Raw genomic sequence first — 25,809 nt, forward strand, 5'->3', positions numbered from 1 at the left:
TAGAGCAAGGCCTGGTCATCTGTAGCTAAATGCTCTTCCAACACAACTAGGATGGAAGCTGCTTATAAGGTCCTCCTAAGGGATGAGGTGGCAACCCTAAATATAGTGCTTCAGCTTTATTACGTCATTTTAATGATTTTGTGTCTTGCAGGATGAAGATATAATCAGCATCAAAGTTGAAGTTAAAGAAGAAGCAGAAGAGTCGTATGTGATGGGTGATGATCCATATACAGAGGGGGAAAGTCCTCCAGAGATCAGCACAGGTGAGGAATTATTGATTTTCTTTTTTTAGAAAGGAGATATGGTCTACCACACACCATCGGGGATGGGGAGGGAGTGGAAACATTTTTTTTCTTCTTCCTGGAGCTCAGCTTGAAAGCAGACCTAAAGTCAAAGACGGCACTGACTGCAGGGACAGGAGAACCGCTCCCAGAGTTAGGTAAGAATTTAGGGGGTGATGATTTTGTAATGGCAGATGAAAGGGGAATAGTGGATCTAAAGTCAGGAAATGCATGTATTTTCTTCCAGTACATAGTACAGTGTGATATTGTTACCCTTCTGTCTCTACAGATGGATCTAGCAACAAAAATACCCCAGAGAGATGTCCTCTGTATTCCCAGGATTCCACACAAGAGGATCAGGAGACACCAGAGGATGATCAGGTAGAGGGGACCGTGGGAGAGTTACACATGTTTGTTGTGTGTGCACATTAAGCCCGGGTTCACACTGATGCGGGCCGGAATTCTCAGCGTTTACAGTGTGAATTCCTCACCGAATCAGAATCGCACCCCGTTCATGCGAACCGCTGCGGGTGTGTATGGTAAGTTAAAAAAAACCCGAAATCGGTCCGCAAAACGCAGTGCAATGTGCAGAATCAGGTCGCATAGGTGTGAATACCCATGTGATCCGATTCTAGCCTGGACCGAAAAAAGGGTCCTGCACCTTTTTGGTGCAGATGCGGAGCGATTTGAGCCACACATAATGTATGGCTCCTATCGCACCGCACACAAATCGCATGTGATTTGCACAGGAATGTGGTGCGGTTCCTGTGCAAATCACATGTGATGTACCGCACTGCAGGAATGTGAACCCGGCCTAAAGAGCAACTAAAGGCACAGATGCTGTAAGGTCCCCCTCTGGCTCCTGCATCTTGTCCCTGGCTTCCACCTTGATTGGCCAGTGCAGGATGACATCACACATGCGCAGGAATGCTGTCATCCCGGCACACAGCAAGTGTTCTGTGCTCACTACACGTTTCCCTGTGTGTAACTCGACATGCAGCTAAACCCTCCTGTTCTGCAATAATCCGGACTGAATGTAATCTTTAAACTTTATTAACAAAACAGGCTGGGTGAACCGATTGAAAACACAGATAAGAAGTACATATAATGTATGTATGAATCATACAAAACATGATGAAATCATTAGGCTGTAGATAACAATAAGTCTGTGCTCACCAGCGATGCTGCCTATAGGGGGATGTAAGTTTGGTCCATGGCATGTGTTGCAGAGAATTATGGCTGGTTCCTTACCCTCAGTTCCTAAAGCAGAGCCCGTTTTTGGTGAATAAAAATAAGTCAGCAGCTACAAAAACTGTAGCTGCTGACTTTTAAAAAGCAGCCATTCACCTGTCCTAGGATCCAGCAGTATCCTCACCACAGCTGGGTTCGCCGGCCGTTCTGTTTCCTCAGCAACTTAAGTGTGGGCACCCAGTGCATGCATGAGCGGCTCTACGCATTGCAAATGGTCCTGCAGTCCTCTGGGACCTGTCATGTGTCCAAGAAGACTGCTAGGGGGAGAACTTCTGCTTCTGATCACCTAGGCATTCGCAGCAGAAGTGGGAGCGGTTACCTGTGAAAATTGGGTACTCGCTTCCCAAAGGTGCCAATCCTTAAGAGGGATCGGGGGACAAGGCCTTACAGCGGAGCTCCACCCAAAAGGGGAAGTTCCGCTTTAATGCTTTGTCCCCCGCTCCCCATTAAGGATTGGCACCTTTGGGGAGTGGGACACGAATTTGACAGGTACTCGTTCCCACTTCCTCCGCGTTCGCTTAGGCGATCGGAAGTGGAGGTTGTCCTCCCCCCTCCCTCCGTAGTCTTCTGGAATATGTGACAGGTCCCAGAAGACTACGGGGCCATTCACAAAGCACAGCACATCTCGCGCATGCGCATTGGGCACCTGGCTGTCAGGCCGCAAGCTGTCACAGCCGGGTGCCCACACTGAAGATGCCAGCACAAGGGAGAGAAGACGACCGGTGAAACCATTTGTGGTGAGGACACCGCTGGACTGAGGGACAGGTAAGTGTCTGTATTTTAAAAGTCAGCAGCTACAGTTTTTGTAGCTGCTGACTTTTATTTATTTTTTTTGCAGGTGGAACTCCGATTTAAAGCGTAACTTCCTCTCTTTGGGATTGAGTCTGAGCTCCCAGGATGCACCTGTTTTTTTCCTTAGAAGGAAGCATGATGGGGGCTTTTATTAACCAAATAGATTCTGGTTTCTACAAACAGGAAATTTGTTTTAGTTCTAGTGGTCAAATGTAATATTGCATGGTGATTTACCCTACTGAAGGTAGAACAGCGAGTGTGCCTGAATGTACAGTCAACTGCTCATGCGCAGCTCGAGATACATGCTACAAGGGACTGGGAACAAGCAGTTAGTGTATCTTAGGTTCAATGTACACGGTGCGTTTGGAGAACTCTTCTGAACGCTGGAATTTGACAGCAGGAAAACGTAGGTTAAAAACCGTCAGTTTTCTGCGTTTGCATACCGTGTTTATGCGCGTTTGCGTTCAGAAGCATTTTTTAAAGATAACCTCAGGAGACCTTCCAAAATGCCCAGAATGCACTGGAAAATGGTAAATTATTAACTATTTCAGACTGTTTGTGAGAAATAGAGCAGAAGCAGAGAAAGCAGTATTTGTTGAGATTAGCTGCCTTTTTTTTTTTGTGGTGTTTGGATGTGTTCCAGCTCATTTCTGTGCAGAAATTATTGCAGCAGTGTCTAACATATTTTCTTTCATGCGAAACCTCAAAGTATGGTGTGCCGGGTCCATTTGAGTACCGGGAAAACGCTTTGTATGCATTTTCTATGATGAAAAAAAGGCTCTGGACAGCATCTGGAAATGGAAGAGTTCAAAAAAATTTCCAAACGCAAACGCGGTTAGCCGTGTTTACAAGCTTTTGGCGTTCAAAACGCTGATAAAATCTACTCCTGAACACAAGTTTGGTGCGTTAAAAAAAACGACTGTAAATGCAACTGCCTGTAAACGATGATGTGTACATAGAGATAAAAAGATAAATAAACCAAGCACTAGGTGTCAGTGAAGGAATGGATGGCTAGCAGCTGACATAGGAAGTAAACCTCTAAAACTTCAAGTAGTACATAAATGGTAAAAATATGCAGCGCTAAAGATAAATGAGTAAATCCCCAATGCTAAAAAGTCCAATATATTAAGAAGCTTCTATGTTAACATAACGTATTAACGTGACTTCTGTGATAAAACAACATCTGGAAGACTGGAATGTTCGTGACTCTTGTGGTGATAAACTGAGAGTAGATTGCACTAACCAGATACATATGCAAATGAAGCATGGAGTAATTAAGACCTACTCCTAGTACTCTGGAAGTAGGTCACTGGATAGGTAGTTGTCATGTCCAAACTTGCCACTAGGTGTCATATCTCCCAGGACAGGCAAAGGTAGGAAATCCACAGACAGCAGCAGTAGCCAGATGAGGTGTTAACCAAGGATATCAGCCAGCAGCAGAACAGGATATGTATAGCCACCTTCAAAAAAAGGGCCCGGGCTCCCTCAATGAAAGGAAAAGAGCCCCAGGCCAGAAGCTTTGATAGTGTAGCAGGGTTTATTGGTAAAAATCAAAACAAATGTAGAAACCACTTACAGAATGTGCAAAACGTTCACAGCCGTCCAGCAGTGGCCATGCAATAGTTGAGGATATCTAGGGGGCACCTCTCTGACGCGTTTCATGCGCTGTGCACGTTCTCAAAGGGGTTTCTACATTTGTTTTGATTTTTACCAATCTACTCTCAGTTTATCACCACAAGAGTCACGAACATTCCAGTCTTCCAGACGTTGTTTTATCACAGAAGTCACGTTAATACGTTATGTTAACATAGAAGCTTCTTAATATATTGGACTTTTTAGCATTGGGGATTTACTCATTTATCTTTAGCGCTGCATATTTTTACCATTGATGATGTGTACATGGACACATAGGAATACATTAGGGAGAGTTGAAAAAAAACGCAGAAAAGCTCCCGAACGTGAGTTTCTCAGCTGCAGTGTACATGGAGCCCTATTGCAGAAGAGACATTGCATGCATACATTGTGGTGGGTAAGCGTTGTCACCCTAGGACAGGAAGTGTGTTACTGACAAGTTCATAAGGTGACAATAATAGGGGAAAAAAAAGGCCTAAAAGAGGTTATTTTTATGGCCAGGGGCGGACTGACAACTCATGGGGCCCCGGGCAATAGGGGATCATGGGGCCCCTGTGTCCTTGCCCAAAATCAAAAAAGCCTATGAAAAAGGTACCAGGGGCATCTCATGGGGCCCCCTACTGACCCCGGGCCCTCAGGCAGTGCCCGAGTTTCCAAATGGTCAGTCTGCCCCTGTTTATGGCGACGCATGTCTGTGTTTAGTGTGTCTTGACAACTTTCCTTCGACTCACTTCCTGTCATTTATTATTGATTTTGTGCTATTCAGGAGGAAAAAGTCATCTGTATTAAAGTGGAGGAAGAGGAGATGGAAGCAAAGGAGGAAGAGCAGCAGAAAGGAAAGGAAACTCTTGTAGAGATTGGAGCGGGTGAGTAGAAACACTAAGGCTCGGTTCACACCTACGCAGTTTGCATTCGATCCGTTTCTGCAGTGCGTTATTGATGCATGTTTTACTCCAACTTGCTGCTGGGCAAATTAAACCGCAAAACGCATCAAAAACGCACTACATGCATTTCTGCAGCGTCTCCATTGAAGCCTATTGACCCAAAAATGCATTGTTTTTGCATTAAAAAAAAGTCCTTGACCCTTTCCGAAAAACGCACCGGGGTGGGGGGGGGGGGGTAAAACGTGGAGATACGAACCTGCCCCATAGGGAATCATGTTAAATGGAGTATTGTGCATTTCTGCAAAACGCAAAATGCTTAGGTGTGAACCCAGACTAAGGGCCGGTTCATACTATCGAAACGCAATTCAGATGCGGTTCTGCAGGTGCATTTTTGACACGTTCCGGTGCATTTTTGATGCATTCTTGGCGCGTTCTGGTTCATTTTTTTCCCCTCTTTTTCTTCAATTTAAATAGGGACATGTGCGTTTTTTATGTGTTTTTGGCACGCTCCGGTGCGTTTTTGATGCTTTCAGGTTCATTTTTTTCCCCTCTCGTTTTCTTCAATTTAAATAGGGACATGTGCGTTCTGGTGCGTTTTTGGCACGTTCCAGTGCGGTTTTGATGCTTTCAGGTTCATTTTTTCCCTTTCTCTTTTTCTTCAATTTAAATAGGGACATGTGTGTTCCGGTGCATTTTTGATGCACTTTACCATCAAAATTCCATTACAGTACAGTTCTGTGCAGGAAAAATGCAGCCTGGTCTACTTTTTCTTTTTTTTTTCCTGCGTCCGGAACGCACTGGAACTGCAAGCACTGATGTGAACTATGACACTGACAACCATATCACCTACTTTCTGTGCAAATTGGATGCAGAAAAAAATCAATGCATGGAGTGTGAAGTGGCCCTAAATCCGTGTGGGATAAAAACACCAAATTCTTGTAGAGATTGGAATGGGTGAGTAGAAACACTAAGGCTAGGTTCACACCTAAGCAGTTTACATTTGATCCGCTTCTGCAGTGCTTTTTGTGCTGCGTTTTGTGTTTTTGACGCATTTTGCATTTTTTACTCCAACTTGATGCTGGGCAGATTAAACCGCAAAACGCATAAAAAACGCACTACATGCATTTCTGCAGCGTCTCCATTGAAGTCTATTGACCCAAAAATGCATCGTTTTTGCATTTAAAAAAAGTCCCTGACCCTTTCCGAAAAACGCATCGGGGTGGAACCGCAGAGATACGTAACTGCCCCATTGGAAATCATGTTAAATGGACAACTGTGCATTTCTGCAAAACGCTTAGGTGTGAACCAAGACTAAGGGCCAGTTTCCACTATTGAAACGCAATTCAGATGCGTTCCGGATGTGTTTCTGCATGCACGCTTTGACGCGTTCTGGTGCATTTTTAATGAGTTTTTGGTGTGTTCTGGTGCATTTTTGATGCTTTTTGGTTAATTTTTTCCCCCCTCTCTTTTTCTTCAATTTAAATAGGGACATGTGCGTTCCGGTGCATTTTTGATGTGCTTTACCATCAACATTCCATTACAGTACAGTTCTGTGCAGGAAAAATTCAGCCTGGTCTACTTTTTTTTTTTTTTCTACATCCGGAATGCACTGGAACTGCAAGCACTGATGTGAACTATGACATTGACCACCATATCACATACGTTCTGTGCGTTTTGGATTCAGAAAAAAAGCAACTGTAAAGCAATGGAGTGTGAAGTGGCCCTAAATCCGTGTGGGATAAATACACTAAATTCTTGTTGAGATTGGAACAGGTGAGTAGAAACACTAAGGCTAGGTTCACACCTACGCAGTTTGCGTTCGATCCGTTTCTGGAGCGCTTTTTGCGCTGCGTTTTTTACGCGTTTTGCAGTTTGTACTCCAACATGCTGCTGGGCAGATTAAACCTCAAAATGCATCAAAAACGCACTACATGCATTTCTGCAGCGTCTCCATTGAAGTCTATTGACCCAAAAATGCATAGTTTTTTGCTCAGTAGTAGTGCTATTTAACCCCTCCCCCCCCCATTGATGGTCATTGACAGTGTTTTTTATCTGACTTGTCAACATGCCCCCTACCACCATCGCATCGGTGGTCAGTGCAGTGTTCTTTTAACCCCCCCCTCCCCCTGCATTGGTGATCAGTGACCTGGTGTATTTATCCCACACAGATTTAGGGCCAGTTCACACTTCATGCATTTCAGTTGCCTTTTTTCTGCATCCAAAACGCACAGAAAGTAGGCGACATGGTGGTCAATGTCACATATCACATCAGTGCTTGCGGTTCCAGGGCGTTCCGGATGCAGAACAATAAAAGTAGACCAGGCTGCATTTTTCCTGCACAGAACTGTACTATAATGGAATTTTGATGGTAAAGCGCATCAAAACGCACTGGAATGCACATGTCCCTATTTAAATTAAAGAAAAAGAGAGGGGGAAAAAAATTAACTGGAAAGCATCAAAAACGCACCGGAACACGCCAAAAACACATATAAAATGCACCGGAACACACATGTCCCTATTTAAATTTAATAAAAAGAGAGGGGGAAAAAATTAACCGGAATGCGCCAAAAATGCATCAAAAATGCATCGGAACTCATCAAAAACGCGCATGCAGAGAGGGGGGGGGGGGGTGAACGGCACTATCCTTAACCACTTATGTTGGAGGTGGAGGGTTTAATAGTACTGCCACTGCACCAAGGCTGTGGGGGAGGGGGGGATATTGCACCACTGACATCAATGATGACTTCAACTTTCTCTTTAGTGCACAGTGCAGTATGTTGCAAATTCTAAGACCCCCCCAGATCATAAGAGGTCACCCGCGTTGTATAGTATATCCGCATCTACATGGATGGTATAGTCCATGGAATGAGCTCAGCAGATAGCTCAGTAAATCCTCGGCACCACATAAATAGAGAAGATACAAAAGCCAAGAGAGTGTAATACCGCTAGGTAACCTTTTATTTTCAAACCCCGTGGGGTACTCACAAGGAAAACCGAGGAGATAACCACTACAAACACTACTGTACTCAGCATAATGACGTCACCGATGGATCCGCCCCACGCGTTTCATTGTAAGTGACATCATCAGGGGACTTGTAAAAACATGGCACGGATTAAAATGCCTCGTGTGAACACGGACTAACGCACAAAATCCCTCGGCTAGTGTCTGGCCATAGGAAAGTGTTGGGAGCCACGATTGATGCCCCCTGTTTTCAAGTTGACCCCCAATGCACTAAAGCAGGGGTGTCCAAACAATGGCCCTCCAAGTGTTGAGGAACTGCAAGTCCCATGAGGCCTTGCAAGAATCTGACATCCACAGGCAAGACTCACAGAGGCACGATGGGACTTATAGCACTTCAACAGCTGGAGAGCCATAGTTTGGACACCCCTGCACTAGAGGGAGCGCACACATGCAGTCACGGGTTGCTAAAATGTCAGCCGCACAGGGAGTGCATTGTTTACAGTGAGTCAGTGTGAGAAGGAGCAGTAAAATGCAACCATCCAGTGTAAATATGTTGAGGAAATATGGCTGCCCCCATGAGTGTATATAAAACCACACACAGAAAGAAGTTTTTTTTTTTTCCACATTAACCGTTTCCACGCCACCCTATAGTAGAAATACTGCTACAGGGCACAAAATCACATATAGGTCTATATATATATATATATATATATATATATATATATATATATATATAATGTGATTTTGCAGTTCTTTGTAGGGGGTGCGCACACCCTACCCGGCCGGTGATTTCCCCCTGGCACCCGGCGAACTCCGAGAATTACCGACGGGGGAGAGAACTGTATTGTAAACAATACAGTGCTCTCTGCTGTCAGCGCATGCATGCAGAGCCATACAAAGCAGTGTGCTTACAGTGTAAAGCACAGCACACAGATAACCCTTTGATTGCCCCCAGATGATTACCAAGGATCTCAGACAGGGAGGAGGACTGCTTTGTTTACTAACAGTTCTCCTCCCTGTCAGCTCGGGCACACTGCTTTCAAACATCCAAAGCAGTGTGCTTGCAGTGAAGCACATGGACAACACCCGCCCCCTACTAAAACACTCCAAGCACACAGTTAACCCTTTGATCGCCCCAGATGTTAACCCCTTCCTGCTCAGTATCATTAGTACAGTGTCAATGCTTTTTATTAGCACTGATCACTGTATTGGTGTCACTGGGGATGTCAGTGACACCAAGTCTGTTCCCTCCCCCAGTGTTAGAATGCCCGCCGCAGTCCCGCTATAAGTCGCTGATCGCCACCATTACTAGTAAAAAAAAATCCCAGTATCTAAGTTGCAAAGATATGGAGCAGAATACGTTTTGACCTAAATTTATGATGAAATTAGATTTTTTTACATTTTTTTAGTGGACATATTTAATTTTTTTTTTCTCAAAATTGTCGTTTTTATTTTGTTTATAGTGCAAAAAAATAAAAAAAAACGCAGAGGCGATCAAATACCACCGAAAGAAAGCTCCATTTGTGGGAAAAAAAGGAATTCCAGTATATACACCGCCATTTTTAGACGCTATAACTTTCACGTAAACCAATTAATTTTACACGTATTGGGATTTTTTTTAGTAAAGACATGGAGCAGAATACATTTTTTTTTTAAATTTGTAATTTATTTACTGGATATGTAAAGTCAAAAATATTTTTTTTTTCAAAATTGTCGGTCTTTTTTTGTTTATAGTGCAAAAAAATAAAAAAATGCAGATAATACCACCGAAGGAAAGCTCTATTTGTGGGAAAAAAAGGATGTAAATTTAATTTGGGTGCAGTGTTGCATGACCGCGAAATTGTCAGTTAAAGAAATGAAAAAAAATGGCCTGGTCAGAAAGGGGCGGTAAATCTTCTGGAGGGTGAGGGGTTTACTCACATTGATATGATTATTATTTACATCTCCTTTATAAAAAAATAATTGAAGGCTTTACATTCCGAATAAAAAAAAAAAAAAAAAAGGTCTGAATAATTGTAAATCTTCTTGCCTTCAGATGGACAATACAAAAGGTGCAATAAAGGGAGACATCCCATTGGCTCTCCACATGGTGATATGGAAGATGATGATGTCACAGAAGGTCATGCAGGAAAAAAATCCTCTTCCCAAAAACTCCGCCCACTACGTCACAGCATAGCTCCATCCTCCAATCCCTCTACACATGAAGAAGATTTGGCTGATGGCTCACCCCCCGTTGACAATCCTTCAGCTGGCAATGAGAGTGAAAGTTTCCCGTGTCCTGAGTGTGGTGAATGCTTTGCCGAGCAAGTAGAACTCGCCTCGCACCAAAGGACGCACCCGGCGGAGAAGCCGTATTCATGTCCCGAGTGTGGAAAGTGTTTTGCCCAAAAATCTTTCCTTCGGAGACATCAAACGAGGCACAGCGGCGACAAGCCGTTTTCATGTTCTGAGTGCGGGAAATGTTTTACGCAGCGGTCAGATCTCGTGAGGCACCAGAGGACTCATTCGGGGGAGAAGCCGTACTCGTGTACCATTTGCGGTAAAAGTTTTTCACAGAAATCGTTCGTCCTTCGGCACGGAAAAGTTCACACCGGCGAGAAGCCACACTGCTGCCTGGAGTGTGGGAAGTGTTTTACCGAAAGGTCGTCTCTGATCACCCATGAGAGAAGCCACACGTCCGAGAAGCCTTTTTCCTGTTCCGAGTGCGGAGAGTGTTTTTCCCGGAAGGACACCCTCATTTCGCATCAGAGCGCTCACACGGGGGAGAAACCATACGCGTGTTTGGTGTGCGGGAAATGTTTTTCTTGGAAGTACCAACTTATCAGACACCAGAGGATTCATACAGGGGAGAAGCCGTTTTCGTGCTCCATGTGCGGGAAGTGTTTTGCCGACAGGTCGAATCTCACCAACCACGAGAGGACTCACACAGCCGAGAAGCCTTACTCGTGCTCTGAATGCGGCAAATGTTTTACCCAGATTGGCCACCTTATCACGCATCAGAAGACTCACTCTGGGGTAAAGCCCTTCTCCTGTTCTGCGTGTGGCGAATGTTTTTCCCGCAAGTCTTCTCTTCTCAGACACGAAAGAGTTCACACTGGGGAGAAGCCGTATTCCTGTTTGGAATGTGGGAAATGTTTTACCGATCGGTCCTACCTCACCATACATCACAGGATTCACACCGGCGATCGACCCCATTCCTGTTACTATTGCGGGAAGGCTTTTACCGATAAATCAGATCTGGTGAAGCATACCAAACGAGTTCATGCCCAGGATCCAAGCAATTCCCCTTCCTAACCACAGCTTTAAGGGGTGACTGTAATCAGGGCTGGGGATATGGGGGTACTACCAGTCCTCCTGTACGGGGCTCAGGCCAGCGGGGGGGGGCCCAGGCAGCTGGGTTTATTGGATGTTGGTAGGATAGGCTCTCTCTGCAGCATCTGAAAGCTGGCTTCTCCTCTCTCTCCGGCTGGATTTCAGCTGCTGCAGAGAGAGCCATACACGGGATCGGTTCCAGTAATTGCCCCCCTCCCTTTGCCGCACCCATCACTCCTGTGTACCATACATTCCCCCCTGCTGCCCATGCCTCCCTCTGTGCCCCCATCCCCACAGTGCTGCTGGTATGCCTCCTCTCCTTCCCACTGGTTTCAGCTGCTCCAGAGAGATCCATACAGGGGATCTGTTCCAGTAATTGCCCCCCCTCCCTTTGCTGCACCCATTACTCCTGCATACCATACATTTCCCCCTGCTGCCACTGCCCCCTCTGTGCCCCCATCCCTACAGTGCTGCTGGTATCCCTCCTCTCCTTCCCACTGGTTTTCAGCTGCTGCAGAGAGAGCCATACAGGGGATCGGTTCTAGTAATTGCCCCCTTCTTCGCCGCACCCATCACTCCTGCGTACCATGCATTTCCCCATGCTGCCCATGCCCCCTCTGTGCCCCCATCCTGCGGTGCTGCTGGCATCCCTCCTCTCCTTCCCACTGGCTTTCAGCTGCTGCAGAGAGAGCCACATAGGGGATCGGTTCCAGTAATTGCCCCCCCCCCCCCTTTGCCGCACCCATCACTCCTGTGCACCATGCATTCTCCCCTGCTGCCCATGCCCCCCTATGTGCCCCTACAGTGCTGCTGGTATTCCTCCTCTCTTTCTCACTGGCTATCAGCTGCTGCAGAGAGAGTCATGCAGGGGATCAGTTCCAGTAATTGCCCCCCCCCCCTTCGCCGCACCCCTCATCCCTGTGCACAATGCATTTCCCCCTGCTGCCCAGGCCCCCTTGTGTGCTCCCACCCCCACGGTGCTGGCAACATCCATCCTCTCCTTTCCTCCAGCAGCTGCAAGCACACAGTAGGATGGAGAGTAGGGGAAGGGTCCTGTATAATGTCACATTTACCAGCACCTTTCTTTCTTGAATGAACACAAGGAGTGAATGATGACTAACACTCACTGTGTTCATTCGTAACTAAAACTTAGTAAATTGTGTTTTTTGGGGGGGGGGGGGGAGGCCCTACTAGGATGGCTGTACGGGGCCCCATGGTTTCTAACAGCCACCCTGGGCTTTGCACTAATCATAAAGAAAGAAGAGGTCAGTCCGCCCAGAAGTGATATTTTATTATGGGTGGAGCTTGGTGGTCAGGAATGAGTAGACTCTTAACCACTTCAGCTCTGGAAGGTTTTACCCCCTTTCATGACCAGACCATTTTTTTGCTACTCAGTGCTGCGTTACTTTAACTGGTAATTGCGCGGTCATGCAACACTCTGTTTCTGAAAGAACACAATGAGTGGTCGGTACCTAGCGCTCACTGTGCTCATTCATAACTGAAGCATAGTAAATCGTGTTGTTTTTTTTTGGGAGGGGGGGAGGGGCTGTATTGGGCCCTGTTGTTTCTAACAGCGGCCATGACTGTACTTACATGTGATGGGCGCTTCCTACATGAGGATGCGGCAATCAGAATAAAAAGAAAACTCTGCTTTAAGATGAAAGTCCAATTGAACTCTTGGTTTAAATCCGCTAAGTACATTTTCAAGTGAACAACAAAACAAAAATTGTTCAGTGTACTCGTTTGTTTCCACTATGAAGTAAAAAAACCTGTCCCCCTGCCAGCAGCTGCAGAAAAGGTTGCTATCTGTGGGTAAGCAGAGGTCTCTCCGCAGAGGTCTGCCACATCCTCTGCTGAGTCAGACCTATAGCTCTGCTGTCAGCAAAGTTCCTTACAGATTGTAGAACTCTCACCCTGACACAGCAGAGGGCCCGTTGGATGTCTGCAGAGAGACCACTGCTTTCACACAGAGGTCAAGGGTCCCACTCTGTAGCTGCTAGTGAGTTTAAGCCTCCTGCCTCCCATGCTGTCCTCTACACCAGGGCTTGAAATTTCCACTCACCTGCTCGCCAATGGTGAGTGGAAATTATGGTGGGGGCAAGTGTGTCCCCCAAGGCCGTCTTGCTGAGCAGGCTCGGAGCTGAGGCCGGATCTGTCATTGGAACTGGGAGCTGTCAGACTGCTCAATAGCTGAGCGCAGTGAAAGCAAAGGAAGGAGTGTGTGCTGTGCTCTCTGCCTCCCCCTAGAGTGCAGTACCCGGCTCTGTGAGTGAACAACAAAGTACTGCAACTTTTTATGGGTGTGTGTGTGTACACGTGTGTGTTTGTGTGTGTCTGTGTATGCATGTACATGTGTCTGTGTGTATGTACATGTGTGTATCTGTACATGTGTCTGCGTGTATGTACATGTGTCTGTGTGTATGTACATGTGTCTGTGCATGTGTATTTCTGTGTATGTACATGTATCTGTGTGTATGCTTGTCTGTACGTGCCTGTGTGTGTAAACATGTGTCTGTCTGTGTGAACATGTGTCTCTGTGCGTGTGTGTACATGTCTGTGTGTGTACAGGTGTCTCTGTTTGTTTGTGTGTGTTTGTTGGTGGCGAGTTACTCTTAAGGCCTGGCTAGTAGCTCAGGACTTGAAATTTTAAGCCCTGCTCTACACTACACAGGCTTCTGCATTGGACACATTTCAAGGTGGATCAGATTCCTGGTCCCCTGCTGGGCTCTGTAATTCCAACTCCTGATGTTACGTCTTTACTGCGTCGTGACGTCACATGGGGACCCACAGATGGAACCTCACACAGGAAGTGTCGGGTGCGGAAGATTTTTCACCTGGGGTAGCAGTTGAACACAGCGGACATCAGCAGAGTGAACGGTGGGAGGGAAAGTATTAGGGCCAGTTCACACTATAGAAACGCAGTCCAGATGCGTTTCCGCATGTGCGTTCCAGTGCAATTTTTATGCATTCCAGTTTATTTTTTCCTCCTCTCTTTTTCTTCAATTTAAATAGGGACATGCGTTTTAGTGCGGTTTTTTAATGCATTTTACCGCATTCCAGTACAGTTCTGTGCAGAAAAAATGCAGCCTGTTCTACTTTTTTCTTCTGCAACCGGAACGCACTGGAACCACAAGCACTGATGTGAACTAGGACATTGACCACCATAGAACCTACTTTCTGTGCGTTTTGGATGCAGAAAAAAAAAGTAACTGAAACGCATGGAGTTTGAACCGGCCCTTAATAGTTTTGCAGGAAAGTGTTTCTTTTTTAACCGCTTTCCCACCGCCCTATAGAAGATACACTGCTACAGGACAGCAGGGGTGCGCAAAATCACGTGATTTTGCATATCCAGGTAAGGGGCGCGCGCTCAGCCTGCCCGCACCACTATTCGCAGCCTCAGCTGTCAGTCACCAGGTCCCGAACAGTGATTACTCGCCGGCACCCGGTGATCGCTGAGCATTACTGACGGGGGAGAGAACTGTATATAAACAACACAGATCTCTCCCCTGTCAGCTCCAGCACACTGCTTTGTATGGCTCTGCATAATCTGTCATTTCAAAGCAGTATGCTTACAGTGGAAAGCACAGCACACAGTTAACCCTTTGATTGCCCCAGATGTTAACCCCTTCCTGCCCAGTGCCATTAGTACAGTGTAAGTGCTTTTTATTAATGCTGATCACTGTATTGGTGTCACTAGGGGATGTCAGTGACACCAAATCAATTCCCCTCCCCCAGTGCCAGAATGTCCGCCGCAGTCCCGCTATAAGTCGCTGATCGCCGCCATTACTAGTAAAAAAAAAAAAAAAAAGAAAGAAAGAAATCCCAGAATCTATACTGCCATTTTTAGACGCTATAACTTTCACGTAAACCAATTAATTTTCACCTATTGGGATTTTTTTAGACAAGAAATGGAGCAGAATTCATTATGGCCTAAATTTATGAAGAAATGTGATTTTTTAAACTTTTTTTTACTGGACATGATTAATAGCAAAAAGTCAAAAATATTGTTTTTTTTTCTCAAAATTGTCGTTTTTTTTGTTTATATCGCAAAAAAAACACACAGATGATCAAATACCACCGAAAGAAATTTGTGGGGAAAAAAAGATGTAAATTTAATTTTGGTGCAACGTTGCATGACGGCGCAATTGTCAGTTAAAGTAACGCAGCGCCGTAATGCAAAAAATGGCCTGGTCAGGAAGGGGGGGGGGGGGGGTAAATCCTAGGGGAGGGCAATTTTTTTTAAACTAGAAACAAAGTCATTTATTGCTGCCTTCTCCAGCAGCACATACATTTCCTTCACTCCCCTGCCACCCTAATCAGCTGCCAAAGAAAGTCCCCAGTTTTAGAGGTGCATGTGACTCAGTCCCCATTTCATCATGTGACAACACTGCTACACTGTGATTGGCCTAGTGCTGTCACGTGGTGGCAGGAAAAGAGTCTTTAGCCCTGTGTAAGCTCAGATTAGAGCAATTCTATATTGGAGTTCCTTTCATGACTCACCACAACTGAATGGAGTGTGGGAGCACACAAAGACTGGGGGTGCCAGCAGTGAAGTACCCTCTTGCCTGGCCCAACTGGACCTTCCTTTCCCATTCCAGGTGGCTTAATGGAGTGACAAGGGAACAAAGAAAAAGGGAGTATGTGATGCTGGCTGGGTGGGCATTAGGGTGGTAGTAAACTCCACTTGGTCACTTGTACCTTCAAGAAAGCTTACCTGTAGGTACAATAAATATCTCCTAAACATGTTTAGGGACTATTCATAAGTTCTGCAGCTGGTGACGCCATCACGGCTTGGCCATGGTATGTAGGATGTGTAACACTGTCCCTTTGCTCCCACAATGGAGCGGCAGGTCGAGCAGAAAGGGTCAAGAATCCTTCAAGTGTCAACCAGATTGACTTTCAGCTTGCACAGGGCTTTTTCTATTGGTTGAGGGCTTTGTACTTGCTGCATTTGGAGGATAGGCTTGCTGCTCCGACTGAGTGACCTTGTCAAAGGAGTTTCCCCAGAAACGTTAGATGTGACTGGTCCAACTTAGGGCTGAAATATCACTTTTGAGTGGGCTGGCCCTTCAGACCCCAGTCACACCTTGTGTAGCGGGATCTTGAGTTCCTGCTCGGGATTTTGTGTGGGAGATTTTCACGCGATTTCACGGGTGTCACACATAGAGCAGCCCATTAACTTCAGGCCCCAATCACACTTCATGTAGTGGAAACTCACTTCAATGGGCTGCCTATGCATGTTAGTTGCCCCCCCAAAAAGCTCCTGCTCCTTTTGGGTGACAAGCTTCGCGGTGATTCCGCCCTTGATTCCAAATTGCCAAGGCTTAATGGGACCTCAGTAAGCTGCCTATGCGCGATAGTGACCCTCAATAGAAGCTCCTGTTCCTTGTTTGGGTGACAAGCTTCACGGTGATTCCGCCCTTGATTCCGAAATGCCAAGGTTGAATGGGGCCTCAATAGGCTGCCTATGCACGATAGTGACCCTCAAAAGAAGCTCCTGCTCCTTATTTGGGTGACAAACTTCACGGTGATTCCGCCCTTGATTCCAAATTGCCAAGGTTGAATGGGGTCTCAATGGGCTGCCTATGCGTGATAGTGACCAAAAAGAAGCTCCAGCTCCTTTTTTGGGTGACAAACTTCACGGTGATTCCGCCCTTGATTCCAAATTGCCAAGGATGAATGGGGCCTTAATAGGCTCCCTATGCACGATGGTGACCCTCAAAAGAAGCTTCTGTTCCTTTTTGGGTGACAAACTTTGTGGTGGTTCTGCCCTTGATTCCATATTGCCAAGGCTGAATGGGGCCTCAATAGGCTGCCTATGTGTTATAGTGACCCAAAAGAAGCTCCCGTTCCTTTTTGGGTGACAAGCTTCGTGGTGATTCCACCCTTGATTCCAAATTGTCAAGGTTGAATGGGGCCTCAATGGGCTGCCTATGCGTGATAGTGACCCTCAAAAGAAGCTCCTGCTCCTTGTTTGGGTGACAAGCTTCACGTTGCTTCCGCCCTTGATTCCAAATTGCCAAGGATTAATGGGGCCTCAGTAGGCTGCCTATGCGCTATAGTGACCCTCAAAAGAAGCTCCTGTTCCTTTTTCGGTGACAAGCTTTGCGGTGATTCCGCCCTTGATTCTGAAATGTCAAGGTTGAATGGGGCCTCAATAGGCTGCCTATGCACAATAGTGACCCTCAAAATAAGCTCCTGCTCCTTTTTTGGGTGACAAGCTTTGTGGTGATTCCACCCTTGATTCCAAATTGCCAAGGACGAATGGGGCCGTAATGGGCTGCCTATGCGTGATAGTGACCAAAAAGAAGCTCCTGCTCCTTTTTTGGGTGACAAACTTCACGGTGATTCCGCCCTTGATTCCAAACTGCCCAGGATGAACGGGGCCTTAATAGGCTCCTTATGCACGATAGTGACCCTCAAAAGAAGCTCCCATTCCTTTTTGGGTGACAAGCTTCATGGTGATTCCACCCTTGATTCCAAATTGTCAAGGATGAATGGGGCCTCAATGGGCTGCCTATGCATGATAGTGACCCTCAAAAGAAGCTCCTGCTCCTTTTCTGGGTGACAAGCTTTGCGGTGATTCCGCTCTTGCTGTCTGTGTCCCCGTTAGGAAGATTCACCCTATTTGTTCTGTTCACCGCTATCACCAAAATTGAAAATGGAAGAAAATCCAAAATTTTGGGTTCTCACCAGAACTGGATTTGAAGGGATTACCATCCAATGGGGACAGTAATTCTGATGAAAACCAGGGATTTCCTCACTCTTGATGGATTATGGGACAGGAAGTGAAGGGAAATCTCCCTAATTAGGCACAAAAACCTGACAGGGGTTATAACCTTCCCTTACTTTATCCAAAATGAGAAAACAAAAGTTTTTTCACTGCCCACATTAGGAAATGCTAAGCCAGGGGTAGGCCGGATCTCTCGGACTTTGCAGGGAAAAGGTTCCATATGTTGAAGACCAAACGATGGATTTTGGGAATTCATTTGTATGTAATAATGAATGGGTCATTGTCATTGCTTAAAGCTCTAAAAACCTAAAAGAAGAAAAGGTCACAAATGCAGAAAATGTCTATGTACACCTACCTGTTTTTCTAAATAAATTCTTTAAACACCTCAAAAGCAGCTGACGCGTTTTGTGAAGCATGACACTTAACAGGTGTGAAATAAAGTTTGTTCAAGAAGTGAAATGTGGACCAAACGTGTCTGTGTGGGTTTAATACTGCTTTAAGGGCCCGCTGCAGGAAAGGCGTCTCTCGCACTGCGGGTGAATGTGCTGCCCTTGGGAGAGGCGTGCGTGCGTCAGTGAAATATTAATGGCGCCACAAACAGGCCTTGCGAACGCAGCGTTTCCGGCCACTATATCTCACGGTTGCACTACTTTTTCTGTATTCTACTGCACCCCATTTGAGTGAATGGGCTGTCAAAGCTGCACTCCACACTGTGTACTTCACAAACCTGACCCCCACACCCTCTATATCACACACCTGACCCCCACACTCTGCACATCACACACCTGACCCCCACACTCTGCACATCACACACCTGACCCCCACACTCTGCACATCACACACCTGACCCCCACACTCTGCACATCACACACCTGACCCCCACACTCTGCACATCACACACCTGACCCCCACACTCTGCACATCACACACCTGACCCCCACACTCTGCACATCACACACCTGACCCCCACACTCTGCACATCACACACCTGACCCCCACACTCTGCACATCACACACCTGACCCCCACACTCTGCACATCACACACCTGACCCCCACACTCTGCACATCACACACCTGACCCCCACACTCTATTTTACACACCTGACCCTCATACTCTTTACATCGCACACCTGACACATCACACACCTGACCCCCACACTCTGTTTAACACATACCTGACCCCCACACTCTGTACTTCACACACCTGAGTCCCACACTCTGCACATCACACACCTGAGTCCCACACTCTGCACATCACACACCTGAGTCCCACACTCTGCACATCACACACCTGAGTCCCACACTCTGCACATCACACACCTGAGTCCCACACTCTACACATCACGCACATGACCCCCACACTATGTACATCACGCACATGACCCCCACACTATGTACATCACGCACATGACCCCCACACTATGTACATCACGCACATGACCCCCACACTATGTACATCACGCACATGACCCCCACACTATGTACATCACGCACATGACCCCCACACTCTACACATCACATACCTGACCCCCACACTCTACACATCACATACCTGACCCCCACACTCTGCACATCACATACCTGACCCCCACACTCTGCACATCACACACCTGACCCCCACACTCTGCACATCACACACCTGACCCCCACACTCTGCACATCACACACCTGACCCCCACACTCTGCACATCACACACCTGACCCCCACACTCTGCACATCACACACCTGACCCCCACACTCTACACATCACACACCTGACCCCCACACTCTACACATCACACACCTGACCCCCACACTCTGCACATCACACACCTGACCCCCACACTCTGCACATCACACACCTGACCCCCACACTCTGCACATCACACACCTGACCCCCACACTCTGCACATCACACACCTGACCCCCACACTCTGCACATCACACACCTGACCCCCACACTCTGCACATCACACGCCTGACCCCCACACTCTGCACATCACACGCCTGACCCCCACACTCTGCACATCACACGCCTGACCCCCACACTCTACACATCACACGCCTGACCCCCACACTCTGCACATCACACGCCTGACCCCCACACTCTGCACATCACACGCCTGACCCCCACACTCTGCACATCACACGCCTGACCCCCACACTCTGCACATCACACGCCTGACCCCCACACTCTGCACATCACACACCTGACCCCCACACTCTGCACATCACACACCTGACCCCCACACTCTGCACATCACACGCCTGACTCCCACACTCTACATCACACGCCTGACCCCCACACTCTGCACATCACACGCCTGACCCCCACACTCTGCACATCACACGCCTGACCCCCACACTCTGCACATCACACGCCTGACCCCCACACTCTGCACATCACACGCCTGACCCCCACACTCTGCACATCACACGCCTGACCCCCACACTCTGCACATCACACGCCTGACCCCCACACTCTGCACATCACACACCTGACCCCCCACAATCTGCACATCACACGCCTGACTCCCACACTCTACATCACACACATGATCCCCACACTCTACATCACACACGACCCCCACACTCTACATCACACACATGACCCCCACACTCTGTACATCACACGCCTGACCCCCACACTCTGTACATCACACGCCTGACCCCCACACTCTGCACATCACACGCCTGACCCCCAAACACCTGCAATTATGTACATTACCCACCCCGGACCTTTGCGCCATGTCCTCCCCCCCGGACCCCTGCACTATGTACATTACCCACTCTGGACCCCCACACTCTGTACATTACCCACTCTGGACCCCCACACTCTGTACATTACCCATCCTGGACCCCCGCACTATGTACATTACCCACCCCGGACCCCTGCATTATGTACATTACCCACCCCGGACCCCTGCACTAGGTATGTTACTTACCTTGGACCTCTGCACTATGTAGGTTACATACATCTGACTCCTGCACTATGTACATAGGCTCAAAATGTAACCCCTCCCTCTGTTGGCACAATTTTGCCACACCCGCCATTGGCTGCAGCACATGTAAACCTGCTGCTATTAGCCCCGCCCTACTCCACCCAAATTCTGATTTTCCAAAGTTCCTGCTCCACCTGTGAAATAGGCGGAGCACACTAGCTGGCAGTAGGCAGAGTGTCTAAACATGGCTTTGGTGTCTGTAACTGAATTTTCATCTAGTTAGCGGGACATGGCACAGGACCCTGGGGACATCCTTCAGAAAGAAGGACATTTTGGGGTCACAGTACAAAATGAAATCAGAAAAGAGGTGTGGGATAAAAGTGTTTATTTCCATGTGCAATGAATGTGTAATTTATGACAGGTTCTCTTTGAACCCAAGGTAAGCCTTTAACAAAAAAAAAAACAAAAAACGTAAAATCAGCGGCCATTTTGTTGTAGTCCAAGTAATAGGCAAAAGCGAAACAAAGAGCGAAAGAAAGAGAGTGAAACCCTCAAAGACATACTGTAGTAATGTGTACCACGTTGTGTAAAAAGTAAAGCTTTTTTGACTATCCTGTTCATGTTATTGTTCTCAGTCCAGCAACTGGCAGCCATTTTCTTGTAGTCCCGGTAGTTAGCTTTGATTGTTCTACTCAAAGGAATTTTTATATAGACTAGCATTTAAATGTCTTACTTTAAATTCAAAATGCTACTAAATATATAAAATGATAGTTCTAAACAAAATGATAAGGTTTTCCTCCCCAGGGCAGAAAGGGTTTGGTGGCCATTTTGTTGTAGCCCAGAGCAGAGTATAGGGAGGAGCTCCAGTAGTGTGAGAATCCTCCTGGTGGGGATGAGTGTGGAGAGTGTGAGCCCAGTGAGGAGGAGGTAATAATGTCTTTTTATTATGAGAGAAGGGGGTCCCAGCACTGTGTGTGGACTGGATGGGGGGATCATGTCACCTCCATACATCATCTTCCTGCAAGCCCTATGATAGGGAGAACATTGGATGGGGGGCTCTGCTTGGGATGATCTTTCTGGGGACGTATTCTCCAGAAAACCGCAAACAATATCTTAGCACTGTAGAAGCGTCCGTAAATCTCCACCATTCTCCTTTCCTCCGCTTTTCAGATGCTTTGCCGAACCCAAGTGGCCATGTCCGCCAGAAAGCCGTCACCTGTAATGAGCCAATCGTTTGCAGCCGAGGTGTTTTTTGCAGCCTTGTATACATGCCCCTTGTATATGTGTGGCTGCGGGACAAGGAGTGCCTCCATTGCAGATGATTGGCTTATTAGAGGTGATGGCTTCTTGGTGGGCATGGCCACTTGGGTTCGGAGGAGCATCAGAACACATCTGAGCTTGTCCCCCCCAAAAATATATAGAATGTGTTTTTTTTTTACACCCTAATTATGTATTTTTTTTATCGATTTATTACTTTTTTTTTTAACAAACTTCTATTGTACAGCTTCAGACATCCAGAAAAGGTGGGAATACTTAGAAAGAACAACAGGATCTGTAGAAGAACATCATGATGGAGAACCAGCCACCCCTCACATCACCGGGTAAGAGGAGACTTTAATTTCTTGTATTGAGGATCCACCTAGATACACACATCCTCTGATATAAAGACATAGTATATCAGGTTCCTATAGGGTGTCAGGATGTCACTGTCTATTTCTCCATGGAGGAGTGGGAGTATATAGAAGGACACAAGGATCTGTAGAAGGACGTCATGATGGAGATCTGACCGCCCCTCACATCTCTTGGTAAGAGGAGACTTTCATTCCTTGTATTGAAGATCCACCTAGATGCACACATCCTCTGATATAAGGACATAGTATGTCAGGTTCCTATAAGGTGTCAGGATGTCACTTTATATTTCTCCATGGAGGAGTGGGAGTATATAGAAGGACACAAGGATCTCTACAAGGACGTCATGATGGAGAACCGGCCATCCCTCACATCACTGGGTAAGAGGAGACGTTCGTTTCTTGTATTGAGGATCCACCTAGATACACACATCCTCTGATACAAGGACATAGTGGGGATTATTTAGTAAAGCTGGAGAGTGCAAAATCAGGGTCACTTCTGCATAGAACCCAATCAGCTTCCAGGTTTTTATTGCCAAGGCTTAATTGAACAAGTTGAGGTTAGAAGCTGATTGGTTTCTGTGCAGAAGTGAGTCCGATTTTGCACTCTCCAGCTTTAGTAAATACTCCCCAGTATGTCAGGTTCCTATAAGGTGTCAGGATGTCACTCTACATCTCCATGGAGGAGTGGACGTATATTGACACAAGGATCTCTACAAGGACGTCATGATGGAGAACCGGCCACCCTACCGTAAGAGGAGACTTTCATTTCTTGTAAAGGAGAGAAGAGTATTGAGGATCCACCTAGATACACACAACCTCTGATAGTCATAGAAACAATGTATTCAGTCAGTGTGTGTGTTTCCTACAGATGGATCCAGTAATGGGAACCCACCAGAGAGATGTCCCCGTCCTCTGTATTCCCGGGACTTCACACTGGAACATCAGGAGATCCCTCAGGAGGATCAGGTAGATGGGACTGAAAGTCTTGACCAAAACTGCTATTTTAAATTTTATTACAATTCAGACAGTGGTAACATGATATGGTGTTCTGCCTTTTCCAGGATGAAGGTGTGATTATTGCCAAAGCTGAAGAAAAAGAAGAGTCGTATATGAGGGATGATGATCCATGTAAGGAGGAGGAAGTTCCTCCAGAGATCAGCACAGGTGAGGAATAAACACTAAATCCAGAGAACAGTCCCAGATCCTCCTTGTTCAGTCACTACAACCATCTCTTCTTCTCCCCCCTCCTCTGTCAGTAGACAGTAATGGGGGGACAGTATGTGCCCAGTGGGGCGGTAGAGGAGCCATCAGCCTCTATTAGACTCCGGCTCTCCTCCTCACATCATGTCATTGAGACGTGACCAGTCTCCCCCCACACACACTCTCTGGGGTCTCTCATACATCTCAGTACAGGGGGCTTCACTCTCCTCTTTATTCACAGACCCCGGAGACACCAGAGAGACTTTGAGTGATGTCAAAGCTGAGGAAGAACATGTGAGGATTAAAGAAGAGGAAATCCCACCAAAGATCGGTAAAGGTGAGGAATTAACACTAAATCCAGAAAATCGTCCCTGATTCTCATTGTTTAGGCTCCATTCACACTTGCACAACTTCAAAGTCGTATGATTTTCCCGTGCGACTTAGGAGTGTGACTTTGATCTGATTTTACATTCTCTGGATCAAAGTCGCATCAAAAGTTGCATCAAAGTAGTGCAAGCAACTTTCCAATGTCCTACAAATATGAATGGAGCCTTAGTCATTACAGCAATCTCTTTGATATATTTGTTTTTTTGGTCACTGGTAGTCCTTGGCAGGGGCGGACTGACCATTTGGAAACTCGGGCACTGCCCGAGGGCTCGGGGTCAGTAGACTTCCCCATGAGATACCCCTGGTACCTTTTTCATAGGCTTTTTTGAGTTTGGGCAAGGACACAGGGGCCCCATGATCCCCTATTGCCCGGGGTCCCCATGAGTTGTCGGTCCGCCCCTGGTCCTTGGCATGGGGCCGCCATCAAGTCCTGATGCTAAATGTCTCCAAATGTCGTTGTTAAAATATGATCTACGCCCAACATTAACCGCTTCCCTGCTGCCCTATAGTAGAACGACTGCTACAGGGTGGCAGGGCTGCATGAAATCATGTATATATGTGATTTGCATTTCCGGGTAGGGAACGTGCGCGTGCCACCCTTCCCGCGCCGCCATTGGTGGTTACAGATGTCAATCACCGGGTCCCAGCCGGAGATTCCCTGCTGGAACCCGGCGATCGCCGAGTAACACTGGCAGGGGAGAGACCTGTATGTAAACAACACAGATCTCTCCCCTGCTAGTAAGGACATGCTGCTGTGTATTTCTCTGCACAGCATATCTCCCTAGTAAAACACACACCGCACACAGTTAACCCTTTGATCGCCCCAGATGTTAACCCCTTCCTGCCCAGTGCCATTAGTACAGTGTCAGTGCTTTTTATTAGCACTGATCACTGTATTGGTGTCACTGGGGATGTCAGTGGCAGTTAGTCAGTTCCCCCCCTCCAGTGTCAGAATGCCGCTCCGCAGTCCCGCTATAAGTCGCTGATCGCCGCCATTACTAGTAAAAATTAAAAGAAAATGAAATCCCAGTATATATACCGCCATTTGTAAACTCTATAACTTTCACATAAACCAATTAATTTTACATGTATTAGGATTTTTTTTTCAGCAAAGACATGGAGCAGAGTACATTTTGGCCTAAGTTTATGACTAAATTAGATTTTTAAAAATTTTTTATTGGACATGTTTAATAGCAAAAAGTAAAAAAAAAATTTAATTTTTTCCAAAATTTTCGGTCTTTGTTTATAGAGCAAAAAATAAAAAACACACAGGCACTATGACAAAAAAAAAAGGCCGACAATTTTGAGAAAAAAACAATATTTTTGACTTTTTGCTATTAAACATGTCCAGTAAAAAAATGTTCAAAAAAAATTTGATTTTGTCATAAATTTAGGCCAAAATGTATTCTGCTCCGTGTCTTTGCTAAAAAAAATCCCAATACGTTTAAATTAATTGGTTTACGTGAAAGTTATAGCGTTTACAAATGGCGGTATAGACACTGGGATTTTAATTTTTTTTTAAATTTTACTAGTTATTTCTGCAATCAGCGACTTATAGCGGGACTGCGACGGGCATTCTGACACTGGGGGGAACTCACTTGGTGTCACTGACATCCCCAGTGACACCAATACAGTGATCAGTGCTAAAAAAAAGCACTGACACTGTACTAATGGCACTGGGTAGAAGGGGTTAAAATGAGGGGCGATCAAAGGATTAACTGTGTGCTGTTTTGCATACTGGGCTGTGTTTGTGCTTCACTGTAAGCACACTGCTTTGGATGGCTGTGCTGTGCATAGCCATGCAAAGTAGTGTGCAGGAGC

The 25,809-nt window shown here is 46.5% G+C and overlaps 2 protein-coding genes across 3 annotated transcripts in view; both read left to right on the forward strand.

The window, feature by feature from the left end:
• LOC149466187 (uncharacterized) overlaps window positions 1–15,295 on the forward strand; it is a 50,774-nt gene extending 35,479 nt beyond the window's left edge. The window contains exons 10-13 of the mRNA XM_089672714.1: window positions 152–263; window positions 571–662; window positions 4,723–4,822; window positions 9,838–15,295. Coding sequence (XP_089528840.1) covers window positions 152–263; window positions 571–662; window positions 4,723–4,822; window positions 9,838–11,096 — 1,563 coding nt within the window. The 3' untranslated portion in view covers window positions 11,097–15,295. The remainder of the gene's footprint in view (window positions 1–151; window positions 264–570; window positions 663–4,722; window positions 4,823–9,837) is intronic.
• The window catches only part of LOC149466188 (uncharacterized), a 31,728-nt gene continuing 16,616 nt past the window's right edge, over window positions 10,698–25,809 (forward strand). The window contains exons 1-5 of one of the 2 annotated variants that reach the window (XM_089672832.1): window positions 10,698–10,817; window positions 22,275–22,371; window positions 23,270–23,367; window positions 23,463–23,565; window positions 23,843–23,938. In XM_089672832.1, the coding sequence (XP_089528958.1) occupies window positions 22,338–22,371; window positions 23,270–23,367; window positions 23,463–23,565; window positions 23,843–23,938 (331 nt within the window). In that variant the 5' untranslated portion in view covers window positions 10,698–10,817; window positions 22,275–22,337. Of the gene's footprint in view, window positions 10,818–21,631; window positions 21,698–22,274; window positions 22,372–23,269; window positions 23,368–23,462; window positions 23,566–23,842; window positions 23,939–25,809 lie in introns of those variants that run through there. The other variant, XM_089672833.1, reaches the window with a different exon arrangement.

This window comes from Staurois parvus, unplaced genomic scaffold, assembly GCF_062004578.1.
Source record: "Staurois parvus isolate SC_StPar_1 unplaced genomic scaffold, SC_StPar_1.0 ptg000132l, whole genome shotgun sequence".
NCBI classification, from domain to species: domain Eukaryota; kingdom Metazoa; phylum Chordata; class Amphibia; order Anura; family Ranidae; genus Staurois; species Staurois parvus.